Here is a 24,403-nt window from a genome sequence, read left to right as displayed (position 1 = left end):
TAAAGTGATTAATATTAAGATTCAAGCATATCTTGACTCTATTTCAGGACAAAAACTGCCAAGAAATAGCTGAAAACGTTAAGATCACATTGATACTTCTCTTTTGGAGTGGATTTTTTGACGCCACCTGTTTTTTCCTAATCCTTGAAGGGTGTATTTTACGATTCTGCCAGCTAACAGGCTATTGACATACAACCTACAGGGACAAATGAACACATGTTTACGTACAATTAGAACCAAAGGAATACATAGAAAATTTGAAATGGATTCAAGCATATCTTGACTCTATTATGGGATGACAAAATGCCAAATAATAGCTGAAAACTTTAAGACCACATATATACGTATTGTGTGTATTTTAAATTAAGATTCTACCAAATTGTACCTACCAAATGTATAACCTTAAGTAAACAACTCACAGAGACAAATGAACACATTAGCCTACAATTTGTAGCCAATAATTCCTTGTACTCCCAGGAATTAATTTAAATGTATATTCAGATTAAAATTGCACCACACCTTGACTCTATTACAGGACAAAAGTGGCCAAACAAGCGGAAAATTCAGATAATTTCCCCTGTATGTATTAATATCCTCTCAACATCTACTTGGAACTGTACGAGACGAGTACCACCTCATTGAAATGAAAGAAACTCATGCTGGGATGACAGCGTAAGACATAAGTTCAGAGGAGCAGGCTGTTTCCTACTGACATCCATTGAAGGTATAAACTCTTATCATGGTAAGGTGTGAGACATGTCACATGGCTGTATAGTAGAGTCCCTAGAAAGGGTCCACACGAACTACAGATGCACTACAGTGGTCTACAGCAGGGATTCCCAACCTTTATATTGTCATGGACCGGCTGACGGTTCATAAAATGTTCGGACCGGCAAGGTCAACGTCAGAGTAATCGACTTTATAATTTAAACTTGGAACATTGTGGTAACGATACAAAAGGTTTACCTTTGGAGCAGTCTTTTGAATCTATGATATCCTGCATAATTTGTACATTTCTATGCATATGTAGTAAAATTAACAGATAAGAAATGAGTGGACTGTCCAGTGGATCGTACCAGTGAGCACACAATGTTCTGGATTAGTCTTGCGTTTTGGAAAATGATGCAGTTTTGTTTCTAATCTTGACATGCACGGAGCAACAAGCCACGTGTGGTGTTCTGCAGATGGCCTGGTTCACACAGAAATGAAAGAAGAGAAACGACATGCATACACACACACACACACACACACACACACACACACACACACACACACACACACACACACACACACACACTTCATGTCTGTTCATTTTCCTTCATTATTATTCAAAATGTCACCTTATGCAGAATATTCAAGACCATTTGCAATGCTTCATGCCCTCAATTGATAAAGTATAATAATTGTGATATCAGTAGTAATAAGAATATAGAATAAGAATGCACACATTTAAATTATTTAAATCCAGAAAAGGTGTGTGTGTGTGTATATATATATAAATTCTTGAAGTGTTTTGTAAATATATATATATATATATATATATATATATATATAATTCCTTACTAGAGCAACACGTGTTGGTCGTTCTACAACTATGATAGTATCTGAGCAACCTGATTGGTCCACCAAGTGTGTGGGGAGTGTCCTATACGGACTGACCTCTCCATATAAACCTGGGGTCCAGGTGAAGTACTGTACTCTCATCGACAGAATCACACATCAACCATGAGGTCTCTGGTCTTCATTCTGCTCATCGGAGCTGCTTGTGAGTATAGGCCTAGATCCTAAAGACACTTTGGGCCCTTGCCCCATATCCCTAAACTTATTTGCCAGATCTTTACCATTTTGAAAAACATATTGAAATAGTTCAGCTAGCCGATCTACATTGACACGTTGTGAGCTTGTATATCGGCTATTTGATCTTTTTTTAAAGGATCAAAATAGTAACAAATGGCAAATAAGTTTAGGGATAAGGGGTAAGGGATATCAATATACAGTATAGAGCACCGAAGTCCTGACGTAACTCGCTCATCCCGACGATTCCCCTGGTTCGCGGAAGTGATTTCTCTATGGAGAATAACATGGGGTGATCTTAATATCGTCTACTATAAGCGTTGTGGTCCAAAAATAAACAAGCTGTCTCGGCGTTATTGTCAGGGAGGTGTCTCTGTATCGTTTGCAACAGTCAGTCACTCATATATGATACAGTCTGCTTCTAGCGAAAATCTAACTAATTCAGCAGCAGTAACATTAGCGTTTTCTCTCAGTCAGTTGATTCTTCATATCCATATGAGTGAAGCGGCCGGGGTGACATGTTTATTTTTCAAACACAGTTGTTATATGAGGCGATCTCAAATCGCCTCAATGGGGATTTCAATGCAACTAAACAAATACATGAACCTGGGGACAGACGCCCTCTACTGAAAGTGACGTCAGACTTCGGTGCTCTATAGCCCTTGAACTGATTTCTAACTTAAATTCCCATCTGTTTACAGAGGACACAATGTGTAATAGTATATTCCATGTGTATGTTTACAGTTGCGGAGGAGGACAAGATCGTCGGAGGATTTGAGTGTGAGAAACACTCCGAGCCCCATGCAGTGTCTCTGAACTCTGGCTACCACTTCTGTGGTGGCTCCCTGGTCAACGAGAACTGGGTTGTGTCCGCTGCTCACTGCTACAAGTCGTAAGAAAACCCCTGATATAATATTTAGAATGTATTTTGATGAACTCACCTCATGAGGTGTATGGAAAACCTTTTAAATGTACGAATGAATATTGAGTGATATGGAAAACATCATGATTTCTAGCTACCTTGTAAACTTTCTCACGTACAATTTGACCCTTCCTGGCCTGAGATTTTTACCTGTCCATCCTGTATTCTGTCTTCCCTTTTTCATTGTCTCCCAATTTCTTTCATAGCCGCGTTCAGCTTCGTCTTGGCGAGCACCACATTGCGAAAGATGAGGGTACCGAGCAGTTCATCTCCTCCTCCCGTGTCATCCGTCACCCCAACTACAGCTCCTACAACACCGACAATGACATCATGCTGATCAAGCTGAGCAAACCCGCCACCCTCAACCAGTATGTGCAGGCTGTGGCTCTGCCCACTTCCTGTGCCTCCGCTGGCACCATGTGCAGAGTCGCTGGATGGGGCAACACCCAGAGCTACTGTGAGTATACAGGAGAAGCACCTTTTAAAAAAGTCCATAACTCAGTTAAGTACAGTTCAGTTGTGTATAATATTTATACATTAGGTCCAATGGTTACTCTATGCCATCTTCATCTGTTTCAGAAACATTTACATTAAAACCAAATGCAATCATAATGGTTGCATCCTTGTTATGTTGCATTCTTTATGCTTTGATAAAAGCATAGATGCAGATTTACTTTTCCGTTTTAACCATTTCCTTTTACCTTATATGTACCTCCAGATGATGACAGTGACAAGCTGCAGTGCCTGGACATTCCCATCCTGTCTGATAGGGACTGTGACAACTCCTACCCTGGCATGATCACTGAAGCCATGTTCTGTGCTGGATACCTGGAGGGAGGCAAGGACTCTTGCCAGGTACTGTAGTCAAGTTGTCAACAGGGTTCACCTGCAGAGGTCTTCCCTCTCCACATTGTGAATAGTAAAGCAATGTGTTAGTACAGCCTATTGGTCGTTCCTTGTACAATATTGATGTTCTTGATGTTTAATTGTATCTCTCTTTCTCAGGGTGACTCTGGTGGCCCTGTCGTGTGTAACGGTCAGCTGCAGGGTGTTGTGTCCTGGGGATACGGTTGTGCTGAGAGGAACCGCCCTGGTGTCTACGCCAAGGTACAGAATGACTCGCATATTAAACGCAAGGATTTGCATTGCTAAACAGCAGCTGCTATAAACGAATCTGAGAAAAGAGGCGTGCATCTTTTTGGCTACCAAGCAAGTGTATTGAAATCTGGTCTTGTCTTGTCTTTTTCAATTTTTCCACCTTTGAATAGATTGCTGCGTAATCATTAACTAGCTATAGTATACAATTGTTTGTATGCCACTGTCGATATATGTAATTCATTTTAGCTTTTTTGTTACCATTTTACTTTAATCTGATTTTAGAATCTATTTTATTTCATAACTAGTAATTATGACCTATTATGTTATCCATGCAGCCACAATATTCAGAAAGCTATACAAAAAATGTCACTGCCTGCAATGTAACAATAGCTGCAATGCATGTGACAATACAACCCTGGATGATTGAACCATCTCACATATTTCTGTCTCCATTTTAGGTGTGCATTTTCAATGACTGGCTGGAGAAAACCATGGCCAGCTACTAAGTCTGATCCTACCTCCTGTAGGCCTATCTTACAACTACCATCACCTCAGCCGTCATACCTCAAACACTCTATGCTAAAGTGGGACAGCAGTCCCACTTTATTGTTATTTTCCCATCTGGCATAATAAAGTATTTCAGTATTACACATTTGTTTGTAATGGTTTTCATTGTGTTTCTACTCCCCGCACATAATATGAGTCCTCCCTTTTATATTACAGCAAATTATTTATTATTATTATTTTGCCTGGAACGATATTATGCTTTGCTTGTACACCCATTGTGACCATGGTCGGCATGGTGGACCAATCAAGATGCACCTTTCAATAGAATTCAACATGATAATCTCTCATAACAACATTATTTCAATTGTGGTGAACACCAGAACAATTTGGTATTTCATTTCTAAAACCGGGAAGACAAAATGTAGCTCTACGTGCAAATTAAATCTCTCTCGCTTTCATTCGGGTTACAGTCAAAAGCAGGCTCTGTACCCAAAAATGTCTGTATTTAGCCTGTCCCCAGCAAGTGGTCACAATTTCAAACAGCCAAAAAAGTGTCTAATACTGTCACAATCACATAAATATACATACTAAATGAAAGTAGATTGCCAGGCTAATCAAGGTCTAAATGTAGACGTCTAAATGTATACAGACGTCTAAATGTAGATGTTGATACAACGTTGTTTTAACGTCTATATATAGACGTCTACATTTAGACCTTGATTAGCCAGGCTAATCAAGGTCTAAATGTAGACCATGTAGAAATGTAAATCCTTTCATTCACAAAATCCCAATTTGAGCAATAATATTCAATGGTATTCTACGACCAATCTGTAGCCAGCCAATCAGCGATTGGGCTCCGTTCTATCAAATGCCACTAGTCTGGAACAGGGGTCCACACGCATAGGATGGGTTTTTTAATTTTTTCTTAATCCTTGAAGGGTGTATTTATATGATTCTGCCAAGTGACAGGCTAAAACAACGTCCCATGGGGTTCAGTTTTAAAGCTTTCTTACACATATCCTGCTCCTAAACCAACAAGATGAAAACAATAGAAACAAGCATAACGTTTGAAGGAAACAACATACTGAGACAACTTTTCTATACAACTTGGACCCAATTAAAGTGATTAATGTTAAAGATGGAGTGCCGTGATCCCCCCCCCCCCCCCCTCCGTTAAAACGGGATAATCGGGTCTTATTGTTATATAAGGAGGTATAATTTTTCAAAGTGTACAGTATTTGTTAAAATGATGTTTTTATGTGGTCACGCCCACCAGTTAATTAAGTTTGCCTGGTGGGTGGTATTGGGTGGTGATCCACCTGAACTGAAGCCGCACCCACAGCTGTAGTTGTATGATAAACTACTACTTTATTGAAACTTACAAGTGATATTACATCAGCATCCGCCAATAAAAAAATAACTGGAGCAATTTTCATTGACCTTTCCATGGCTTTTGATTTGGTAGACCACTACCTCCTTTTAGACAAATTGTACTCTGTTGGTTTATCTCGTAATGCCTTGCTATGGTTCAATTAATATCTTCATAATAGAAAGCAATGCGTCGTTATACAAGTTTGTAAATCGGATCTGACAGTTCAGGAACGAGGCGTGCCTCAAGGCTCATCCCTTGGACCACTTCTATTCACTATTTATTAATCTGCCTTCAATCTGTTCCGCATGCAATGTTCAACTCTATGCCGATGATACGGTACTATACACCTCCAAAACCACTATACCAGAGATTAAATCAGCCCTAAAATCAGACTTTAACCCATTCTGACCTGAGATCAGATTCATACGAGGTTTTCCACTGGACACACACTGGTCTGATGAACCCATTCTGACCCGAGATCAGATTCTAAAAATGTCAGTCGTTCTTCGATTTTTCAAAAATGGCAGACCTACAAGCTCGTATCGCGCCACTCGGTGGCGCGATATGAGCTTGTAGATCTGCTATTTTTCAATAGATAAAGCATAACATGATGCTAACACCAAAATGGGTGCCCGGTCAGAATGGGTTAACACTTTACAAAACTGTCTTGCAGCCAATAAACTGCAACTCAACAAAAACAAATCTTTCACAATGATCTTTGGAACACGTCAAAATATTAAATCTAAATCTTTAAATCACTCCTGTTCTATTACCAGCCTGGATGGTACTCCATTGCAAGGAGTTGAACATACAAAATATTTGGGCATGTGGCTTGACACCGAACTCTCATTTAAATGTCACATTGATCACATTATAAGAAAAGCTAATTTCAGCATTGGTGTACTCTATCAATCTAGAAACTGCTTCTCATTCTGTCAGAAAAAGACTAGTTCTACAACTTATCTTACCCATATTTGATTATTCTGATGTGTATCAAACCGCATCCAAATCCAATTTGAACAGTCTCAATATAGTTTACAACAAACTCTGCAGATTTATCCTAGGTTGTCCTTTTACAACTCACCATTGTACTATGTATGAATGATAATCTTGAGTTGCCCTCTCTCACTATAAGAAGACAGCTTCATTGGACCCAGTTTATTTTTTAAATGTATACACTTCAACTATCCACAATATCTCAAACAGTTTCTAGTACCATCCACTACCAATTTGCAGTTGAGGCACTCCGCCCAACCCTATTTTTCTGTTCCGACAGTCTCCAATGCATTGGGTAGGAAAGCATTCGTATTTAAAGCCCCCTCTGATTGGAACAATTTACCAACAAATATTCGAACCATCTCATCCTTTAATATGTTCAAAAACGCAGTGTCTTCCTATATTACGCGACCTCATGTACATGCCCATGACCATCTCACTCCATTTTATCTATTATCTATATATTCGTTACTTAATATTACTTACTTACTTACCTTCTTACTGTATTACTATATTACTATACGCTCATGCAAACAATGAATTTACAATCAATAAGATTAACTAAATGTTTCTCTTTATCAAAAGTTCTCCAATGCTGAAAACCAAATTAAATGTATGTTAATGCTGACCTATAGTGTCAGTGATACTGACGGAACAACTTTTCCATCTTGTTTCTACTCTGCTTGTCTAGTGCAATACCCTGTTTTGTGTTTTGTAACTGTTTGTTTTGTGTTTTGTTTTTATATATATATATATATATATATATATAAACACTTAGAGAATTTAGGAAAATCGGTTGGCAAGAAATAATCCACCCCAACAAGTTGCTGAAAAGAGAAGTATGTATGTGATCTTAACGTTTTCAGCTATTATTTGGCAGTTTTTGTCCTATAATAATTCAAGCATAAGATATGCTTGAATCCTTGTCCTTGGGTCCTAATTGTACGGAAACATGTGTTAATTTGTCCCTGTAGGTTGTTTATGTCAATAGTTGTGCCTTAACAGGTTTTTGATGGTGGCCATATGGATTTGGGGCTTTCATGAATTACATTGGGACTCAATTTGCTTAATAACACCCCCGACAAATCCATTGGGAAACAGACCTTTGATCTCTGCGGTCACGGAACTGCCATAAACGACCCAACTAATATGCCACTGTAGTGCTTGTAACTTGAATGAAAGCGAGAGAGATTTAATTTGTACGTAGAGCTACATTTATTCTTCCCGGTTTTAGAAATGAAATGCCAAATTGTTCTGGTGTTCACCACAATTGAAATAAATATGTTATGAGAGATTATCATGTTGAATTCTATTGAAAGGTGCATCTTGATTGGTCCACCATGCCGACCATGGTCACAATGGGTGTGCAAGCAAAGCATATTATTGTTCCAGGCAAAATAATAATAAATAATTTGCCGTAATATAAAAGGGAGGACTCATTATGTGCAGGGAGTAGAAACACAATGAAAACTATTACAAACAAATGTGTAATTCTGAAAGACTTTATTATGTCAGATGGGAAAATAACAAAGTGGGACTGCTGTCCCACTTTAGCATAGAGTGTTTGCGGTATGACGGCTGAGATGATGGTAGTTGTAAGATAGGCCTACAGGAGGTAGGATCAGACTTAGTAGCTGGCCATGGTTTTCTCCAGCCAGTCATTGAAAATGCACACCTAAAATGGAGACAGAAATATGTGAGATGGTTCAATCATCCAGGGTTGTATTGTCACATGCATTGCAGCTATTGTTACATTGCAGGCAGTGACATTTTGTTATAGCTTTCTGAATATTGTGGATGCATGGATAACATAATGGGTCATAAAATAGATTCTAAAATCAGATTAAAGTAAAATGGTAACAAAAAAGCTAAAATGAATTACATATATCGACAGTGGTATACAAACAATTACAATTATAATTCATACTGTAGTCTGTAGTGTATACTATAGCTAGTTAATGATTACGCGGCAATCTATATTCAAAGGTGGAAAATAGATAAAGACAAGACCAGATTTCAATACACTTGCTTGGTAGCCAAAAAGATACACGCCTCTTTTCTCAAATTCGTTTATAGCAGCTGCTGCTGTTTAGCAATGCAAATCCTTGCGTTTTCGATATGCGAGTCATTCTGTACCTTGGCGTAGACACCAGGGCGGTTCTTCTCAGCACAACCGTATCCCCAGGACACAACACCCTGCAGCTGACCGTTGCACACGACAGGGCCACCAGAGTCACCCTGAGAGAGAGAGATACAATTCAACATCAAGAACAATCAATATTGTACAAGGAACGACCAATAGGCTGTACTAACACATATTACTATTCAGAATGTGGAGAGGGAAGACCTCTGCAGGTGAACCCTGTTGACAACTTGACTACAGTACCTGGCAAGAGTCCTTGCCTCCCTCCAGGTATCCAGCACAGAACATGGCGTCAGTGATCATGCCAGGGTAGGAGTTGTCACAGTCCCTATCAGACAGGATGGGAATGTCCAGGCACTGCAGCTTGTCACTGTCATCATCTGGAGGTACATATACAGGTCAAATTGGAAATGGTTAAAAGCAACAACGGAAAAGTTAATCTGCATCTATGCTTTTATCGAAGCATAAAGAATGCAACATAGCATTAAGGATTCAACCATTATGATTACATTTGGTTTTAATGTAAATGTTTCTGAAACAGATGAAGATGGTAAAGAGTAACCATTGGACCTAATGTATAATGTTTAAATATTATACACAACTGAACTGTACTTAACTGAGTTATGGACCATTTAAATGCACATTTTCACCAGATTCACCAGTAACTAAGCTTAACCTGATCACTTTTTAAAAAGGTGCTCCTCCTGTATACTCACAGTAGCTCTGGGTGTTGCCCCATCCAGCGACTCTGCACATGGTTCCAGCGGAGGCACAGGAAGTGGGCAGAGCCACAGCCTGCACATACTGGTTGAGGGTGGCGGCCTTGCTCAGCTTGATCAGCATGATGTCATTGTCGGTGTTGTAGGAGCTGTAGTTGGGGTGACGGATGACACGGGAGGAGGAGATGAACTGCTCGGTACCCTCAGCTTCCGCAATGTGGTGCTCGCCAAGACGAACCTGAACGCGGCTATGAAAGAAATTGCGAGGCAATGAAAAAGGGGAGACAGAATACAGGATGGACAGGTAAATATTTCAGGCCAGGAATGGTCAAATTGTATGTGAGAAAGTTTACAAGGCATCTAGAAATCATGATGTTTTCAATATCACTCAATCTTAATTTGTGCATTTAAGAGGTTTTCCATACACCACATGAGGTGAGTTCATCAAAATGAATTCTAAATATTATATCAGGGGTTTTCTTACGACTTGTAGCAGTGAGCAGCAGACACAACCCAGTTCTCGTTGACCAGGGAGCCACCACAGAAGTGGTAGCCAGAGTTCAGAGACACTGCATGGGGCTCGGAGTGTTTCTCACACTCATATCCTCCGACGATCTTGTCCTCCTCCGCAACTGTAAACACACACATGGAATATACTATTACACATTTTGTCCTCAGATGGGAAGGGAAGTTAAAACAGATAGAAATCAGTTCAAGGTGTATATATTGATATCCCTTACCCCTCATCCCTAAACTTATTTGCCATTTCTTACTATTTCTACTTTTTAAAAAGATCAAAATAGCCGATCTACAAACTCACAACTTGTCAATTTAAGAAAAATGTTTTTCAAAAAAATGGCAGATAAGTTCAGGGATAAGGGCATGGGCCCGAAGTGTCTTTAGGATCTAGGCCTATACTCACAAGCAGCTCCGATGAGCAGAATGAAGACCAGAGACCTCATGGTTGATGTGTGATTCTGTCGATGAGAGTACAGTACTTCACCTGGACCCCTGGTTTATATGGAGAGGTCAGTCCGTATAGGACACTCCCCACACACTTGGTGGACCAATCAGGTTGCTCAGATACTATCATAGTTGTCGAACGACCAACACGTGTTGCTCTTGTAAGGAATTATATATATATATATATATATATTTACAAAAACACTTCAAGAATTTAGGAAAATCGGTTGGCAAGAAATAATCCACGCCAAAAAGTTGCTGAAAAGATAAGTATGTATGTGATCTTAACATTTTCAGCTATTTGGCAGTTTTTGTCCTATAATAATTCAAGCATAAGGTATGCTTGAATCTTAATAACAACAATTTATATGTCCTTGGGACCTAATTGTACGGAAACATGTGTTCATTTGTCCCTATAGGTTGTTTATGCCAATAGTTCTCTTTTTTTTCATTTTCGGATTTGGGTAGGATTGTGTAAGAAAGGGTTAAAAATTAACCCTGTTATGCACCTGGCCTAGGGGGTGCCAAGGTACACAACAAAAAACAGGGGAGACGCAGTTTACCAAAGAAATATAATTAATTGATTAACCAAAAATAAGTAATCAAACGAGAAATCAGGAATAAACAGATGAATTAACAGAAATGTTGAAAAGAGTGCACGGTGGAAAAGGTGCAGGAGGCAAATGAAAAGAACAGAACTGGGGAAGGACTGGGGATGTTATTAAACAAATTGAGCCCCAATGTAATTCATGAAAGCCCCAAATCCATATGGCCACCATCAAAAACCTGTTGAGGCACAATAAGGCAAAATTACCTACAATTCATTCTGCTTTCAGTAGCATGTGACGTGTCAAACTAGGAGGTGTTCATGATTCTGAATCCATTTTAAGCATTAGTTTTGCACAAAAAACTCACAAATGTGATAAGGTCAGCACATTTGAGCACATTTGTGGGCAAGTGGCTATGGCCGTTTTTAGCCCATGAAGGAGTGTTCTTTCTGCAAAACTAACGCTTGGAATGGATTCAGAATCCCCCTAATTTGACACGTCACATGCTACTGCATTTTTGTGATTTGTGTAATAACCCTCCTAGATGACAAATCCATTGAGAAACAGACCTTTGCTCTCCGCGGTCACGGAACTGCCATAAACGACTCAACTATATAGACTTCCGTTCCCACGCTGTCAAAATCCTTTCATTCTCAAAATCCCAATTTGAGCAATAGAGAGTATGCACATGCATGATTTTCCCATCAGGACACGCCTCCCTCACCTAGACTGAGTGGCAAAACATTGAGCAGCATGGAGTGTTGGAGTTTGGAAGCGCTCGTTGAAAATCACTCAACCGTCCTGCATACCACCTGTTTCTAAATGTCACATAATGCAGGAGGCAGCAAAATGTTGTGTTATTGAAAACAAGCACTTCCAAACTCTGACACTCTTGACAGAAAGTAGCTGATAACGTTTCTATGGTGGATTTTTATGAAACAAAAACTTTGCAGATAGAAAGAGGATAATTCAAGCTTTTCGTACAGCTGCAATGTTGTTGAGTTTAACATTGTTTAATGCAATCAGACAGGACTTTTCTGTTTGGATGAATGGGCTGTCAAGGCCAGAAAGTAGTTTTTTGCCACTCAGTGGGCGTTCCCGCGTAACTTCCAGGTACGATGATGTCACGTGCATACCCACTAGTCTATACTATTCAATGGAATTCTACAACCAATCTGCAGCCAGCCAATCAGCGATTTGGCTCCGTTCTGTCAAATGCCACTAGTCTGGAACGGGGGTCCACACGCATAGGATGGATTTTTTAACGCCACCTGTTTTTTATTAATCCTTGAAGGGTGTATTTATATGATTCTGCCAGGTGACAGGCTAAAACAATGTCCCATGGGGTTCCGTTTTAAAGCTTTCTTACACATATCCTGGCCCTAAACCGCAAGATGAAAACAATAGAAACAAGCATAATGTTTGAAGGAAACGACATACTGAGGCAACTTTTCTATACAACTTGGACCCAAGGAATTAATTAAAGTGATTCATGTTAAGATTCAAGCATTTATTGACTCTATTTCAGGACAAAAATTGCCAAAAATGTATCGATACTTGTCTTTTCAATACATTTTTGGAGTGGATTTTTTGACGCCACCTGTTTTTTCGTAATCCTTGAAGGGTGTATTTTACGATTCTGCCAGATAACAGGCTAAAAAAGGTCCCATGGGGTTAATATTTAACCCTTTCTTAAACAATCCTACCCAAATCCGAAAATGAAAAAAAGAGAACTATTGACATAAACAACCTACAGGGACAAATGAACACATGTTTCAGTACAATTAGGACCCAAGGACATAGAAATTGTTGTTATTAAGATTCAAGCATATCTTATGCTTGAATTATTATAGGACAAAAACTTTTCTTGAAGTGTTTTTCATATATATATATATATATATATATATATATATATATATATATATATATATATATATATATATATATATATATATATATATATATATTTAATTCCTTACAAGAGCAACACGTGTTGGTCGTTCTACAACTATGATAGTATCTGAGCAACCTGATTGGTCCACCAAGTGTGTGGGGAGTGTCCTATACGGACTGACCTTTCCATATAAACCAGGGGTCCAGGTGAAGTACTGTACTCTCATCGACAGAATCACACATCAACCATGAGGTCTCTGGTCTTCATTCTGCTCATCGGAGCTGCTTGTGAGTATAGGCCTAGATCCTATAAAGACACTTCGGGCCCTTGCCTTATCCCTGAACTTATTTGCCATTTTTTTGTTTTTCAAAATAGTAAGAAATGGCAAATAAGTTTAGGGATGAGGGGTAAGGGATATCAATATATAGACCTTGAACTTCTAACTGTTTTAACTTCCCATCTGTTTACCGAGGACAAAATGTGTTATAGTTACATGGACCATGTGTGTGTTTACAGTTGCGGAGGAGGACAAGATCGTCGGAGGATATGAGTGTGAGAAACACTCCGAGCCCCATGCAGTGTCTCTGAACTCTGGCTACCACTTCTGTGGTGGCTCCCTGGTCAACGAGAACTGGGTTGTGTCTGCTGCTCACTGCTACAAGTCGTAAGAAAACCACTGATATAATATTTAGAATGCATTTTGTTGAACTCACCTTATGTGTTTCCTGGTGTATGGAAAACCTCTTAAATGTACGAATTAATATTGAGTGATATGGAAAACATCATGATTTCTAGATACCTTGTAAACTTTCTCACATACAATTTGACCCTGGCCTGAGATTTTTACCTGTCCATCCTGTATTCTGTCTTCCCTTTTTCATTGTCTCCCAAAAAAAATGTATAGCCGCGTTCAGCTTCGTCTTGGCGAGCACCACATTGCGAAAGATGAGGGTACCGAGCAGTTCATCTCCTCCTCCCGTGTCATCCGTCACCCCAACTACAGCTCCTACAACACCGACAATGACATCATGCTGATCAAGCTGAGCAAACCCGCCACCCTCAACCAGTATGTGCAGGCTGTGGCTCTGCCCACTTCCTGTGCCTCTGCTGGCACCATGTGCAGAGTCGCTGGATGGGGCAACACCCAGAGCTACTGTGAGTATACAGGAGGAGCACCTTTTTAAAAAGTGATCAGGTTAAGCTTAGTTACTGGTGAATCTGGTGAAAATGTGCATTTAAATGGTCCATAACTCAGTTAAGTACAGTTCAGTTGTGTATAATATTTACACATTATACATTAGGTCCAATGGTTACTCTCTGTTTCAGAAACATTTACATTAAAACCAAATGCAATCATAATGGTTGCATCCTTATTATGTTGCATTCTTTATGCTTTGATAAAAGCATAGATGCAGATATACTTTTCCGTTTTAACCATTTCCAATTATTTTACCTTATATGTACCTCCAGATGATGACAGTGACAAGCTGCAGTGCCTGGACATTCCCATCCTGTCTGATAGGGACTGTGACAACTCCTACCCTGGCATGATCACTGACGCCATGTTCTGTGCTGGATACCTGGAGGGAGGCAAGGACTCTTGCCAGGTACTGTAGTCAAGTTGTCAACAGGGTTCACCTGCAGAGGTCTTCCCTCTCCACATTGTGAATAGTAAAGCAATGTGTTAGTACAGCCTATTGGTCGTTCCTTGTACAATATTGATTGTTCTTGATGTTGAATTGTATCTCTCTCTCTCAGGGTGACTCTGGTGGCCCTGTCGTGTGTAACGGTCAGCTGCAGGGTGTTGTGTCCTGGGGATACGGTTGTGCTGAGAAGAACCGCCCTGGTGTCTACGCCAAGGTACAGAATGACTCGCATATTGAAAACGCAAGGATTTGCATTGCTAAACAGCAGCAGCTGCTATAAACGAATCTGAGAAAAGAGGCGTGTATCTTTTTGGCTACCAAGCAAGTGTATTGAAATCTGGTCTTGTCTTGTCTTTTTCTATTTTCCACCTTTGAATAGATTGCAGAGTAATCATTAACTAGCTATAGTATACACTACACACTACAGTATGAATTGTAATTGTTTGTATACCACTGTCGATATGTGTAATTAATTTTAGCTTTTTTGTTCCAATTTTACTTTAATCTGATTTTAGAATATTTTATTTCATAACTAGTAATTATGACATATTATACAATAGCTGCAATGCATGTGACAATACAACCCTGGATGATTGAACCATCTCACATATTTCTGTCTCCATTTTAGGTGTGCATTTTCAATGACTGGCTGGAGAAAACCATGGCCAGCTACTAAGTCTGATCCTACCTCCTGTAGGCCTATCTTACAACTACCATCATCTCAGCCGTCATACCTCAAACACTCTATGCTAAAGTGGGACAGCAGTCCCACTTTATTGTTATTTTCCCATCTGGCATAATAAAGTCTTTCAGAATTACACATTTTCTACTCCCTGCACATAATATGAGTCCTCCCTTTTAAATTACAGCAAATTATTTATTATAATTTTGCCTGGAACAATAATGCTTTGCTTGCACACCCATTGTGACCAATGGGTGTGCGGCGGGGGGCGGCGGCGGCGGCGTCGGTCGGTTCGTGCACGGCCGTTCCGCGTCTCTAGATTGTTGAAGGCCCAGTTAATTTCAGTACGGACCGCCACTGCCTACCTTCAAAAAATGACCTACAATTCATTCTGCTTTCAATAGCATGTTACGTGTCAAACTAGGAGGTTTTCATGATTCTGAATCCATTCCAAGCATTCGTTTTGCACAAAAAACTCACAAATGGTATGCGGTCAGCACATTTGATTTGAGCACATTTGGGCAAGTGGCTATGGCCGTTTTTTAGCCCAAAGGATCGAGTGTTTTTTGTGCAAAACTAACGCTTGGAATGGATTCATAATCCCCCTAGTTTGACACGTCACATGCTACTGAAAGCAGAATGAATTTGAGGTAATTTTGCCTTATTGTGCCTTACATGTAATGGTGGCCAACTGGCCATATGGATTTGGGGCTCTCATGAATTTTCCTTGCATTTTTGTGATTTGTGTAATAACCCTCCTAGAAGACAAATCCATTGAGAAACGGACCTTTGCTCTTCGCGGTTACGGTTACGACTCAACTATATATAGACTTCCGTTCCCACGCTGTCAAAATCCTTTCATTCACAAAATCCCAATTTGAGCAATACTATTCAATGGAATTCTACAACCAATCTGCAGCCAGCCAATCAGCGATTGGGCTCCGTTCTATCAAATGCCACTAGTCTGGAACGGGGGTCCACACGCATAGGATGGATTTTTTAATGCCACCTGTTTTTTCTTAATCCTTGAAGGGTGTATTTATATGATTCTGCCAGGTGACAGGCTAAAACAATGTCCCATGGGGTTCCGTTTTAAAGCTTTCTTACACATATCCTGGCCCTAAACCGCAAGATGAAAACAATAGAAACAAGCATAACGTTTGAAGGAAACAACATACTGAGACAACATTTCTATACAACTTGGACAACTTAATTAAAGTGATTAATGTTAAGATTCAAGCATTTATTGACTCTATTTCAGGACAAAAATTGCCAAGAATTTATCGATACTTGTCTTTTCAATAACTTTTTGGAGTGGATTTTTTGACGCCACCTGTTCTTTCCTAATCCTTGAAGGGTGTATTTTACGAACAGGCAAAAAAATGTCCCATGGGGTAAATTTTTAACCCTTTCTTACACAATCCTACCCAAATCTGAAAATGAAAAAAAGAGAACTATTGACATAAACAACCTACAGGGACAAATGAACACATGTTTCAGTACAATTAGGACCCAAGGACATAGACATTGTTGTTATTAAGATTCAAGCATATCTTATGCTTGAATTATTATAGGACAAAAACTGCCAAATAATAGCTGAAAACGTTAAGATCACATACATACTTCTCTTTTCAGCAACTTTTTGGGGTGGATTATTTCTTGCCAACCGATTTTCCTAAATTCTTGAAGTGTTTTTTTTTTTTAAAGATTCTACAAGGTACCAACCTGAAATAATGTCCCATGGGAGTCCTTTTTAACCCGTTCTTACACTATTACAAAACCCAAAAATGGAACAAAATGGAGAAAATGCGTAACCTTTTAAGTAAACTACTCACAGAGACAAATGATTCATGAATACATATTAGGCTACCCTACAATTTGTACCCAATAATTCCCTGTACCCCATTTAAATGGATATTCAGATTAAGATTCCACTTAACTAGACTATTACAGGACAAAAGTGGCCAAAAAACCCCAAGCGGATAATTCAGATCATTTTCCATATTAATATCCTCAAGATCTACTTGGAACTGTACGAGACGAGTACCACCTCACTGAAATGAAAGAACAACTCATGCTGGGATGACAGTGTAAGACATAAGTGCAGAGGAGGGCTGTTTCCTACTGACATCCATTGAAGGTATAAGCTCTTATCATGGTGAGGTGTTGGAGAGATGGCTGTAGTAGAGTCCCTAGAACGGGTCCACTCCACACGCACTACAGATGCACTACAGTGGTCTACAGATCACGGCAGTGCTCTACAGATGTATTACAGTGGTATACAGATGCACTGAAGTTGTCTACAGATGCACTAGAGTATGTCGTCGTAAACCATGAACTATTTTCATCTTTTTTATCTGCGAAAATCATGAAAAACGACATACTATGGTATAGACAGTATTTAATGATTTTCATCTTTTTATCGTTAAATATAATGACGACAATCACAACAAAGTAAAAGTCTCAAATACTTTATTATGCAAGATGGCTAAAAGGGTAAGTGGAACAGCAAAAAGTGTTTGATGTATGACAGCTGAGATGATGATAGTTGTAAAGATATAGGCCTACATGGAATCAAACTTAGTTGCTGGCCATGGTTTGCTCCAGCCACTCGTTGTACCGGCATACCTGAAAATTGAGACAGAAAAACATACTCAGCATGGCTTTTGAGGCTTTGAGCTATATTTGTAAGGTAGCCTATAGTGTAGGTGGCCTATACTGTACGTAGTTATGTACTGTATTGTTCATGGCTATTGCTTTTAGAGATCCCCTTAACATTGTAAATTGCACATACCACAATAGCACATATGGAGTATCAGTGTACAACAAGTTATTGCGTTGCCATATGAGATATTTTAGGATTAACCTTTTGATGGGCGCTAACCCCTCCTATGCCCAGCTTTGTATGTTTGTTATTTGCTGCGCAACGTGTGTACCCCATAGCGATGTTTTGATTGGCTGAGCACGGAATGTGATGTATGATGATGAAAAAATAGTATGAAAGTGTGATTTTTAAGGACACGAATCCTCTTGTAGTCTGTATTAGTCCAGTAATAATGTAATTTGACCTCAAACTAATTGCAAAAAAACCAAACTCAGCTGATTTTGTATCTTACATAAATATGTCCTGAATAACATACAAAAAGTTGCCTGAAATTGTCTGAGGGGAAGTGTTGAAAATGACCTGTACAGTAGGCCACCATAGACCATAAAATTTCCTTTTGCTTTAAGTAGCATGTGACATGTCAAACTTTTCACGATGCTGAATCCATTCCAAGCATTAGTTTTGCATAAAAACACTCCTTGGGCTAATAACGGCCTGCCCAAATGTGCTGACCTCATCACATTTGTGATGACGGCTATGGCCGTTATTAGCCCAAGGAGTGTTTTTATGCAAAACTAATGCTTGGAATGGACTCAGCATCGTGAAAACACCCTAGTTTGACATGTCACATGCTACTTAAAGCAAAAGGAAATTTTGAAATTATTTGCCTTATATTGGATGTCTATGGTGGCCATACTGTACAGGTCATTTTAAACACTTTCCCCTCAGACAATTTCAGGCAACTTTTTGTATGTTATTCAGGACATATGTAAGATACAAAATCAGCTGAGTTTGGTTTTTTTGCAATTAGTTGGAGGTTGACCCCTTTTTTCCCATATAATGCCTGTACTATATTGATGTTGTTCGATAGTGTATTATTGTATGCTAGAGTTAAATGTTGGTTTAGAGATATTTTTCTTGACAATGTTGTATTGTTAAACACACTACAAGGTGCCTAATTGCCTCGTATGAAAGAGTACTTTTTTTAATTGAACTTAATTGAACTGCATGGGCAAAATGTGCTTTTGGTGGTATGTCCTAAAGAGTTTTGAATTCACAGTTCATGGTAGGCTACATTTCAAAGACATTGTTTGCTCTTGTGTATTGCTCTTTAGCAATACACAGTCCTTGCTTTATTGGTGTCTCTGTTATACTGCATACTGTACCTTGGCGTAGACACCGGGATAGTTCTTCTGAGCACAACCGTTGCCCCAGGACACAACACCCTGCAGCTCACCGTTACACACGACAGGGCCACCAGAGTCACCCTGAGAGAGAGAGAGAGAGAGAGAGAGAGGAAAGAACGAGGTGGAACAACAATTAATTTCTCAATACATCAATATTAATGTAAAAAGGAATGACCAGTATGCTGTTCTGACACATTGCTTTACTATTCAGAATGTGGAAAAGGAGGACCTCTGCAGGTGAGCCTTGTTGACTACAGTACCTGGCAAGAGTCCTTGCCTCCCTCCAGGAATCCAGCACAGAACATGTTGCTAGTGATCTGGCCAGGGTAGGATAATTTACATTCCCTATCAGTCAGGATAGGAATGTCCAGGCACTGCAACCTGTCTTCATCATCCCCTGGATACAGGTCAAAGCGTGGAAATGGTTTAAAACAACAGAGGAAAAGTAAATCCGGATCTCTGCTTTAAGCATTAAGGATAGCATTAAGGATGCAACCATTATAATTACACTTTTAAAGGTTCCATTATATTAATTTTCATAATTTTTTATTTTTTATTTTTCTTTTAGGTTTTATGACCTCAATTACAACAACCGGAACTTTGAACATTCAGTGGATTTTCTTTTTCGGTGGCTGTGGTTTTCTCTGTGTTCTGACCCTTTTGAGCTGCAATGAAACCAGGCAAACAGGCCTCAACAGTGACATCTGCTGGCAAATCCCTATGTCATATATGGGATTTGTGGAGTCTTACCTCACACTCCATAGGCAAATCAGAGCACTTGTTTGAGCCAGAAAACCCCAGGCCATAGAAAATCTGCTGAATGTTAAAAGTTCATGTTTTTTGTGTGCAATTGAGCTCAGGAAACTATAAAATAAGAACAATTACAAAAACTTATTTTTAATGTCACAATCCCTTTAATGTCAATGTTTATTAAAATGATTATTATGAAGATGATTAAGGGCAACGATGAGGGATATTACCACACACACTCTTACACAAATAATGGAGAGATTAGGCCTAATGTACGTATAATGTGTAAATATTGTTCACAACTGAATTGTTATGGTAAATTCAAGATCCACCTTTTCTCAGGTACGCCCGTAACTGAGCTTAACTTAGCTTAACTCACTTTTTCAAAAGGTGCTATACTCACAGAAGTTCATGGTGTTGCCCCAGCCAGAGACTAAGCACCAGGTGCCAGCGGGGGCGCAGGAAGTGGGCAGAGCCACAGGCTGCACATACTGGGTGAGGACAGCAGGCTTGCTCAACTTGACCAGCATGATGTCATTGTCAATTCTGTAGGAGTCGTAGTTGGGGTGGCGGATGATAAGGGAGGACTGGATCCACTGCTCGGTACCCTCTTCGAGGATGGTGTGGTGCTCGCCAAGACGAACCTGAGTACGGCTGACACTGGGTGAAAAGGGGGATTAACGTGAGTTAATGGGAGATGTATCTCTCCACATGTATGTTGACTGGATGATATATAATGATTACGATTACGGGAACTTACATTTTAAAGACATCTCACCTAGAAATGTGTAGGCTATAACCTGAGTTCACATGCAAATGGCCTATTTTTGTTCAAACAATATATGAGGAGTTGGGAGGGTCCAGAGAGTGTGTGAGTGATTGAGTGAGTGAGTGTACAAAATGTCTGTACTAATGACAAATTTGGAGTATATGGTTCCATTGAACATTCCAGTTTGCTTCCCGGTGTGTCTATGGCACATGCTATGTCTGTCACCTTCTTCTTTATATATCGTATATATCTTGATTCTGGGCATGTCATAATAGGTGAACATTCAGAGTGAGGAGGGGGCCTATTATGGAACTCGGTACTCTGGTCAACAAAGTGTAGCATTGATGTTGGGCAGAAACGCCCACCCCTTTTAGTATAATGGCCTAACTTAGTGTGACTTTGTTTGGCCTAAGCCACATGGTTTTGAGACTTGCAGAAAAGTAATTGCCTAGGTCTAAGTCAGTAAATAATTTGGCCTGAGTCAGGTTTAATCCTATTTATTCCTATTTAATCTTCTTATGTTACATAACTGACAGACAGTGTTATTTTTATTTTAATAATCATGAATTGTTAAATATATTTAGTGAAATGATTAAGACATATCATAGTTTTGGGATTTTTAGTTTTGTTATCTTTCCTGAAAAACTTAAAAAAAAATGACTTGGGCTGTTTAAGAAGGGGACGATGAGAAGGGTTTACAATGCTTGTGATACATTGTAACAATAACATTCAACCCTAACATTAAACATTCAAATGACATTCAAGTGAGTTAAAAGGCATCCTAAAATATTGAAAGGATTGTCTTACGGCTTGGAGCAGTGAGCAGCAGACACAACCCAGTTCTCGTTGAGCAGGGAACCACCACAGAAGTGGTAGCCAGCGTTCAGAGACACCTGATAGGGATTGGAGTGTTCCTCACACTCATACCCTCCGACGATCTTGTCATCCTCCGCAACTAAAAACACACACATGATGTAAAGCTGTTAGATATTCTGTGCTCCATAAACAACTGGGAATTTCAGTTGGCAAACTGAACTGAACAGTGGTGTCACAATGTGCCTAATCCAAGATTTGATTCGACTTTGATTTTTAGCTCACAATTCACAAAGGTATTAGAATATTGACTCTTGATTTGTAGAGAACAACAATTGTTTCTCAACAAAGAACTTGTATTTATAATAAAAATTATAAATAACTGAAAATCTAATATAATAATAATAATATATTAACTTTGGGTTTTATGCCCTAACAGTCATTGACATTTTTGAGCGGTGCCTCCGCTCCATCACGCAGCTATGTGTGTCCCTATGCGTGTCTCTATGTGTGAATGTCTGTCCAAGCACGGAACGCTGCAACACGGTAACTCTGTCATTTCTCAACCGTTTCGTACATGGAAAGGCTCGCCGGAACAGGGCCGCCCCCCTGGGCGCGTTCGTGGGGGTCTGGACGTTCTGGGGACCCCCACATGGTAACTCTGTTATTTCTCGACCGTTTCGAATCGGACGCGAGAAGGCCTAAGCCTAACCCCCACTCGGTAACTATACTGTATGTAATTTCTCAAAGATGTTTTTCCAAAAAATAATCAAAGTACAGTACAGAGCACAGTACACTACAATACAGTACAGAGCACAGTACAGTATAACAATACATGTATAGTTGCACCGCTCAGTTCACACAGGTGTGATATTTAGATTCTTTAAGAAGATGCGTTAACATTCTTTGAAAATGAGGCTTCCTTTGGACGTGCACATGTGTGGGATTAACATAATGAAATAGCGTGAGAATCGTGATATGGCTTGTAATTTCAGTACACCGTATCGAACATCAATTTCGATTCATTTTCGGTACATATCGAGTATCGTGTCAGCCTTACAAATAATACGTTACTAAAAGGAGAAATCCAGACCAAAACACATGTACCCATGAATCTGTACTCAATTTTTCCCACTCCTCCCACGTAAAATGCATCTAGAATGCATTAGAATGCGTTTTTCTGCTGTTGTTGCTGCTGTTCATACAGAACCCAGGGCCAGGCCGGGCCTTCATTTTCTGGCAAGTTGAGAACTCTACCTTTGGGTGCAGCTTACAGGCTGATTCATGGTTACATGTGTTTTGGTTTGGATTAATATGTTGGGTAAGGATTGTCTTTAGGATCTAGGCCAGTACTCACAAATAGCTCCGATGAGCAGAATGAAGACCAGAGACCTCATGGTTGCTGTGTGATCTTGTGATGAGAGGACTTCACCTGAACCCTTGGTTTATATGGAGTGATCAGTCCCTATAGACACACCCCCCACAGACGTGGTGGACTAATCAGGTTGCTCAGCTAAAATTATATTTAACAGTTGTACTGACGATGATACCAAAATGTGTTAAGAGGCAGACATTGCGGTAATTTGGTAACAGTATTTGAAGAAATAAATTTCATCCATTTCAAAAAGAAAATAATACTACTGACATTATAATTCATAAAATGTTCTTCCTTAGTGGAAGGAACATTATTGGTAGCTATAGCGATTCTTTATTTGAAGTAACTCAATTGAGCGCATTGCAAATTGTCTTGGATATTCTGCATTATCTGTACATTTTGGTGCTTTGAACATTTGTATATTAACGTCAATAGTAAAAGAACATCTTAAAAAGTGGGTACAAAATGTCCTGTTCTTGTTATTTGTTTCCTTGGTAAATGGTGCGAAACTTTGTTTCTAACCTTGACGTGGAAGTGAGCTCTGCACATGGCCTGGTCTCACACACACACGCACACACACGCGCACACACGCACACACGCGCACACGGCACACGGCACACGCACACATGCATTGCAATGACACCCAGATACAGAGGAGGTTCAAGCCTGCCTGTTTATTTAAAGGGGACTTCCACGCACTTTCAACATTTCACTATACATTATGAAGTACATCTTTGTGATGTCACTGAGATGTACTTCATGTTACTGATCACGTTTCACTGTTTCAGACCTCCAGTTCTATAGGCAACATAAGTAGCTATTTGAAGGACAAGTATTACAATGATTTCAACAACTCATTCAAGAATTGAATTTACCTGTTCTTGACCAGCGTACATATTTACAATTCAGGGCATTATGTACAGAAAAATAAAGAATGGGAAATATTAAAGGAACCATCCAATATAGAACAGAGAAATTATTATTTTAAGATTTTACAGAGCATGCAACAAGACATTAAAAATAAAGATTTGGAAACAAAACAAAACGTTGGAATTGAAATTCAGAATAATAATAACCCTTCTGAAAACAAATGGGAGGAAGCATGTCTTTATGGCCAAAAAGCAAAAACAAACAAATAGCCTAGTCCAAATCGGAGAGCGTTTGACTGGAAGGTCCAAAATATGTATTTTAGAACTCCAGCCATAATGGCTAAATATGGAAAATCCTCATGATTAAGTTGGAGGGCTTGTGGACACAAAGACATTTCGGACATGGGCCTGTGGATGTTAAAATTGAAATAGAACTTGTTTTGGAAACACAACTGCCAAAATACAGTTGAAAATGGACATGTTTATAGTCACCAACTATAGCTATGTCATTTCATCTTATTTTTAGTTAAAG

At 39.4% G+C, this 24,403-nt stretch overlaps 4 protein-coding genes across 4 annotated transcripts; 2 read left to right on the top strand and 2 right to left on the bottom strand.

Moving 5' to 3' along the window:
* Positions 1-1,704: 1,704 nt before the first annotated feature.
* Positions 1,705-4,320, top strand: LOC310856442 (trypsin-1-like; the record flags this gene model as incomplete). Its single annotated transcript, XM_083761874.1, has 6 exons — positions 1,705-1,765; positions 2,539-2,686; positions 2,923-3,173; positions 3,435-3,571; positions 3,722-3,823; positions 4,273-4,320. The coding sequence occupies exons 1-6, from the start codon at positions 1,726-1,728 to the stop codon at positions 4,318-4,320; spliced, it is 726 nt and encodes a 241-aa protein (XP_083618000.1). The 5' UTR covers positions 1,705-1,725.
* Positions 4,321-8,316: 3,996 nt separating this feature from the next.
* LOC310856443 (trypsin-1-like) lies at positions 8,317-10,534 on the bottom strand (the record flags this gene model as incomplete). Its single annotated transcript, XM_083761875.1, has 6 exons — positions 10,474-10,534; positions 10,036-10,183; positions 9,549-9,799; positions 9,076-9,212; positions 8,826-8,927; positions 8,317-8,364 (listed from the first exon to the last, which is right to left on the bottom strand). The coding sequence occupies exons 1-6, from the start codon at positions 10,511-10,513 to the stop codon at positions 8,317-8,319; spliced, it is 726 nt and encodes a 241-aa protein (XP_083618001.1). The 5' UTR covers positions 10,514-10,534.
* A 2,654-nt stretch (positions 10,535-13,188) lies between these two features.
* Positions 13,189-15,350, top strand: LOC310856437 (trypsin-1-like). The gene is made up of 6 exons (XM_083761869.1): positions 13,189-13,243; positions 13,473-13,620; positions 13,861-14,111; positions 14,427-14,563; positions 14,715-14,816; positions 15,231-15,350. Exons 1-6 carry the CDS (start codon positions 13,204-13,206, stop codon positions 15,276-15,278), a joined length of 726 nt encoding a protein of 241 aa, XP_083617995.1. The 5' UTR covers positions 13,189-13,203; the 3' UTR covers positions 15,279-15,350.
* Positions 15,351-17,864: 2,514 nt separating this feature from the next.
* Positions 17,865-23,071, bottom strand: LOC310856004 (trypsin-1-like; the record flags this gene model as incomplete). Its single annotated transcript, XM_083761219.1, has 6 exons — positions 22,985-23,071; positions 21,622-21,769; positions 20,449-20,699; positions 19,556-19,692; positions 19,275-19,376; positions 17,865-17,912 (listed from the first exon to the last, which is right to left on the bottom strand). The coding sequence occupies exons 1-6, from the start codon at positions 23,022-23,024 to the stop codon at positions 17,865-17,867; spliced, it is 726 nt and encodes a 241-aa protein (XP_083617345.1). The 5' UTR covers positions 23,025-23,071.
* Positions 23,072-24,403: the final 1,332 nt, after the last annotated feature.

Source organism: Protomyctophum parallelum (assembly GCF_964188405.1).
Source record: "Protomyctophum parallelum genome assembly, chromosome: 3".
In the NCBI taxonomy this organism is placed as follows: Eukaryota; Metazoa; Chordata; class Actinopteri; order Myctophiformes; family Myctophidae; genus Protomyctophum; species Protomyctophum parallelum.
Note: the sequence above shows the minus strand (reverse complement) of the source record. Positions and strands in the feature narration are given on the sequence as shown.

What these genes read in the sequence shown, in the direction of transcription:
- LOC310856437 (XM_083761869.1), top strand. Translation starts at nt 13,204, where the DNA reads ATGAGGTCTCTGGTCTTCATTCTGCTCATCGGAGCTGCTT. An exon ending in TCTGCTCATCGGAGCTGCTT is followed by an intron (nt 13,244 to 13,472) that starts GTGAGTATAGGC and finishes GTGTGTTTACAG; the next exon opens with TTGCGGAGGAGGACAAGATC. An exon ending in GAGGCAAGGACTCTTGCCAG is followed by an intron (nt 14,564 to 14,714) that starts GTACTGTAGTCA and finishes TCTCTCTCTCAG; the next exon opens with GGTGACTCTGGTGGCCCTGT.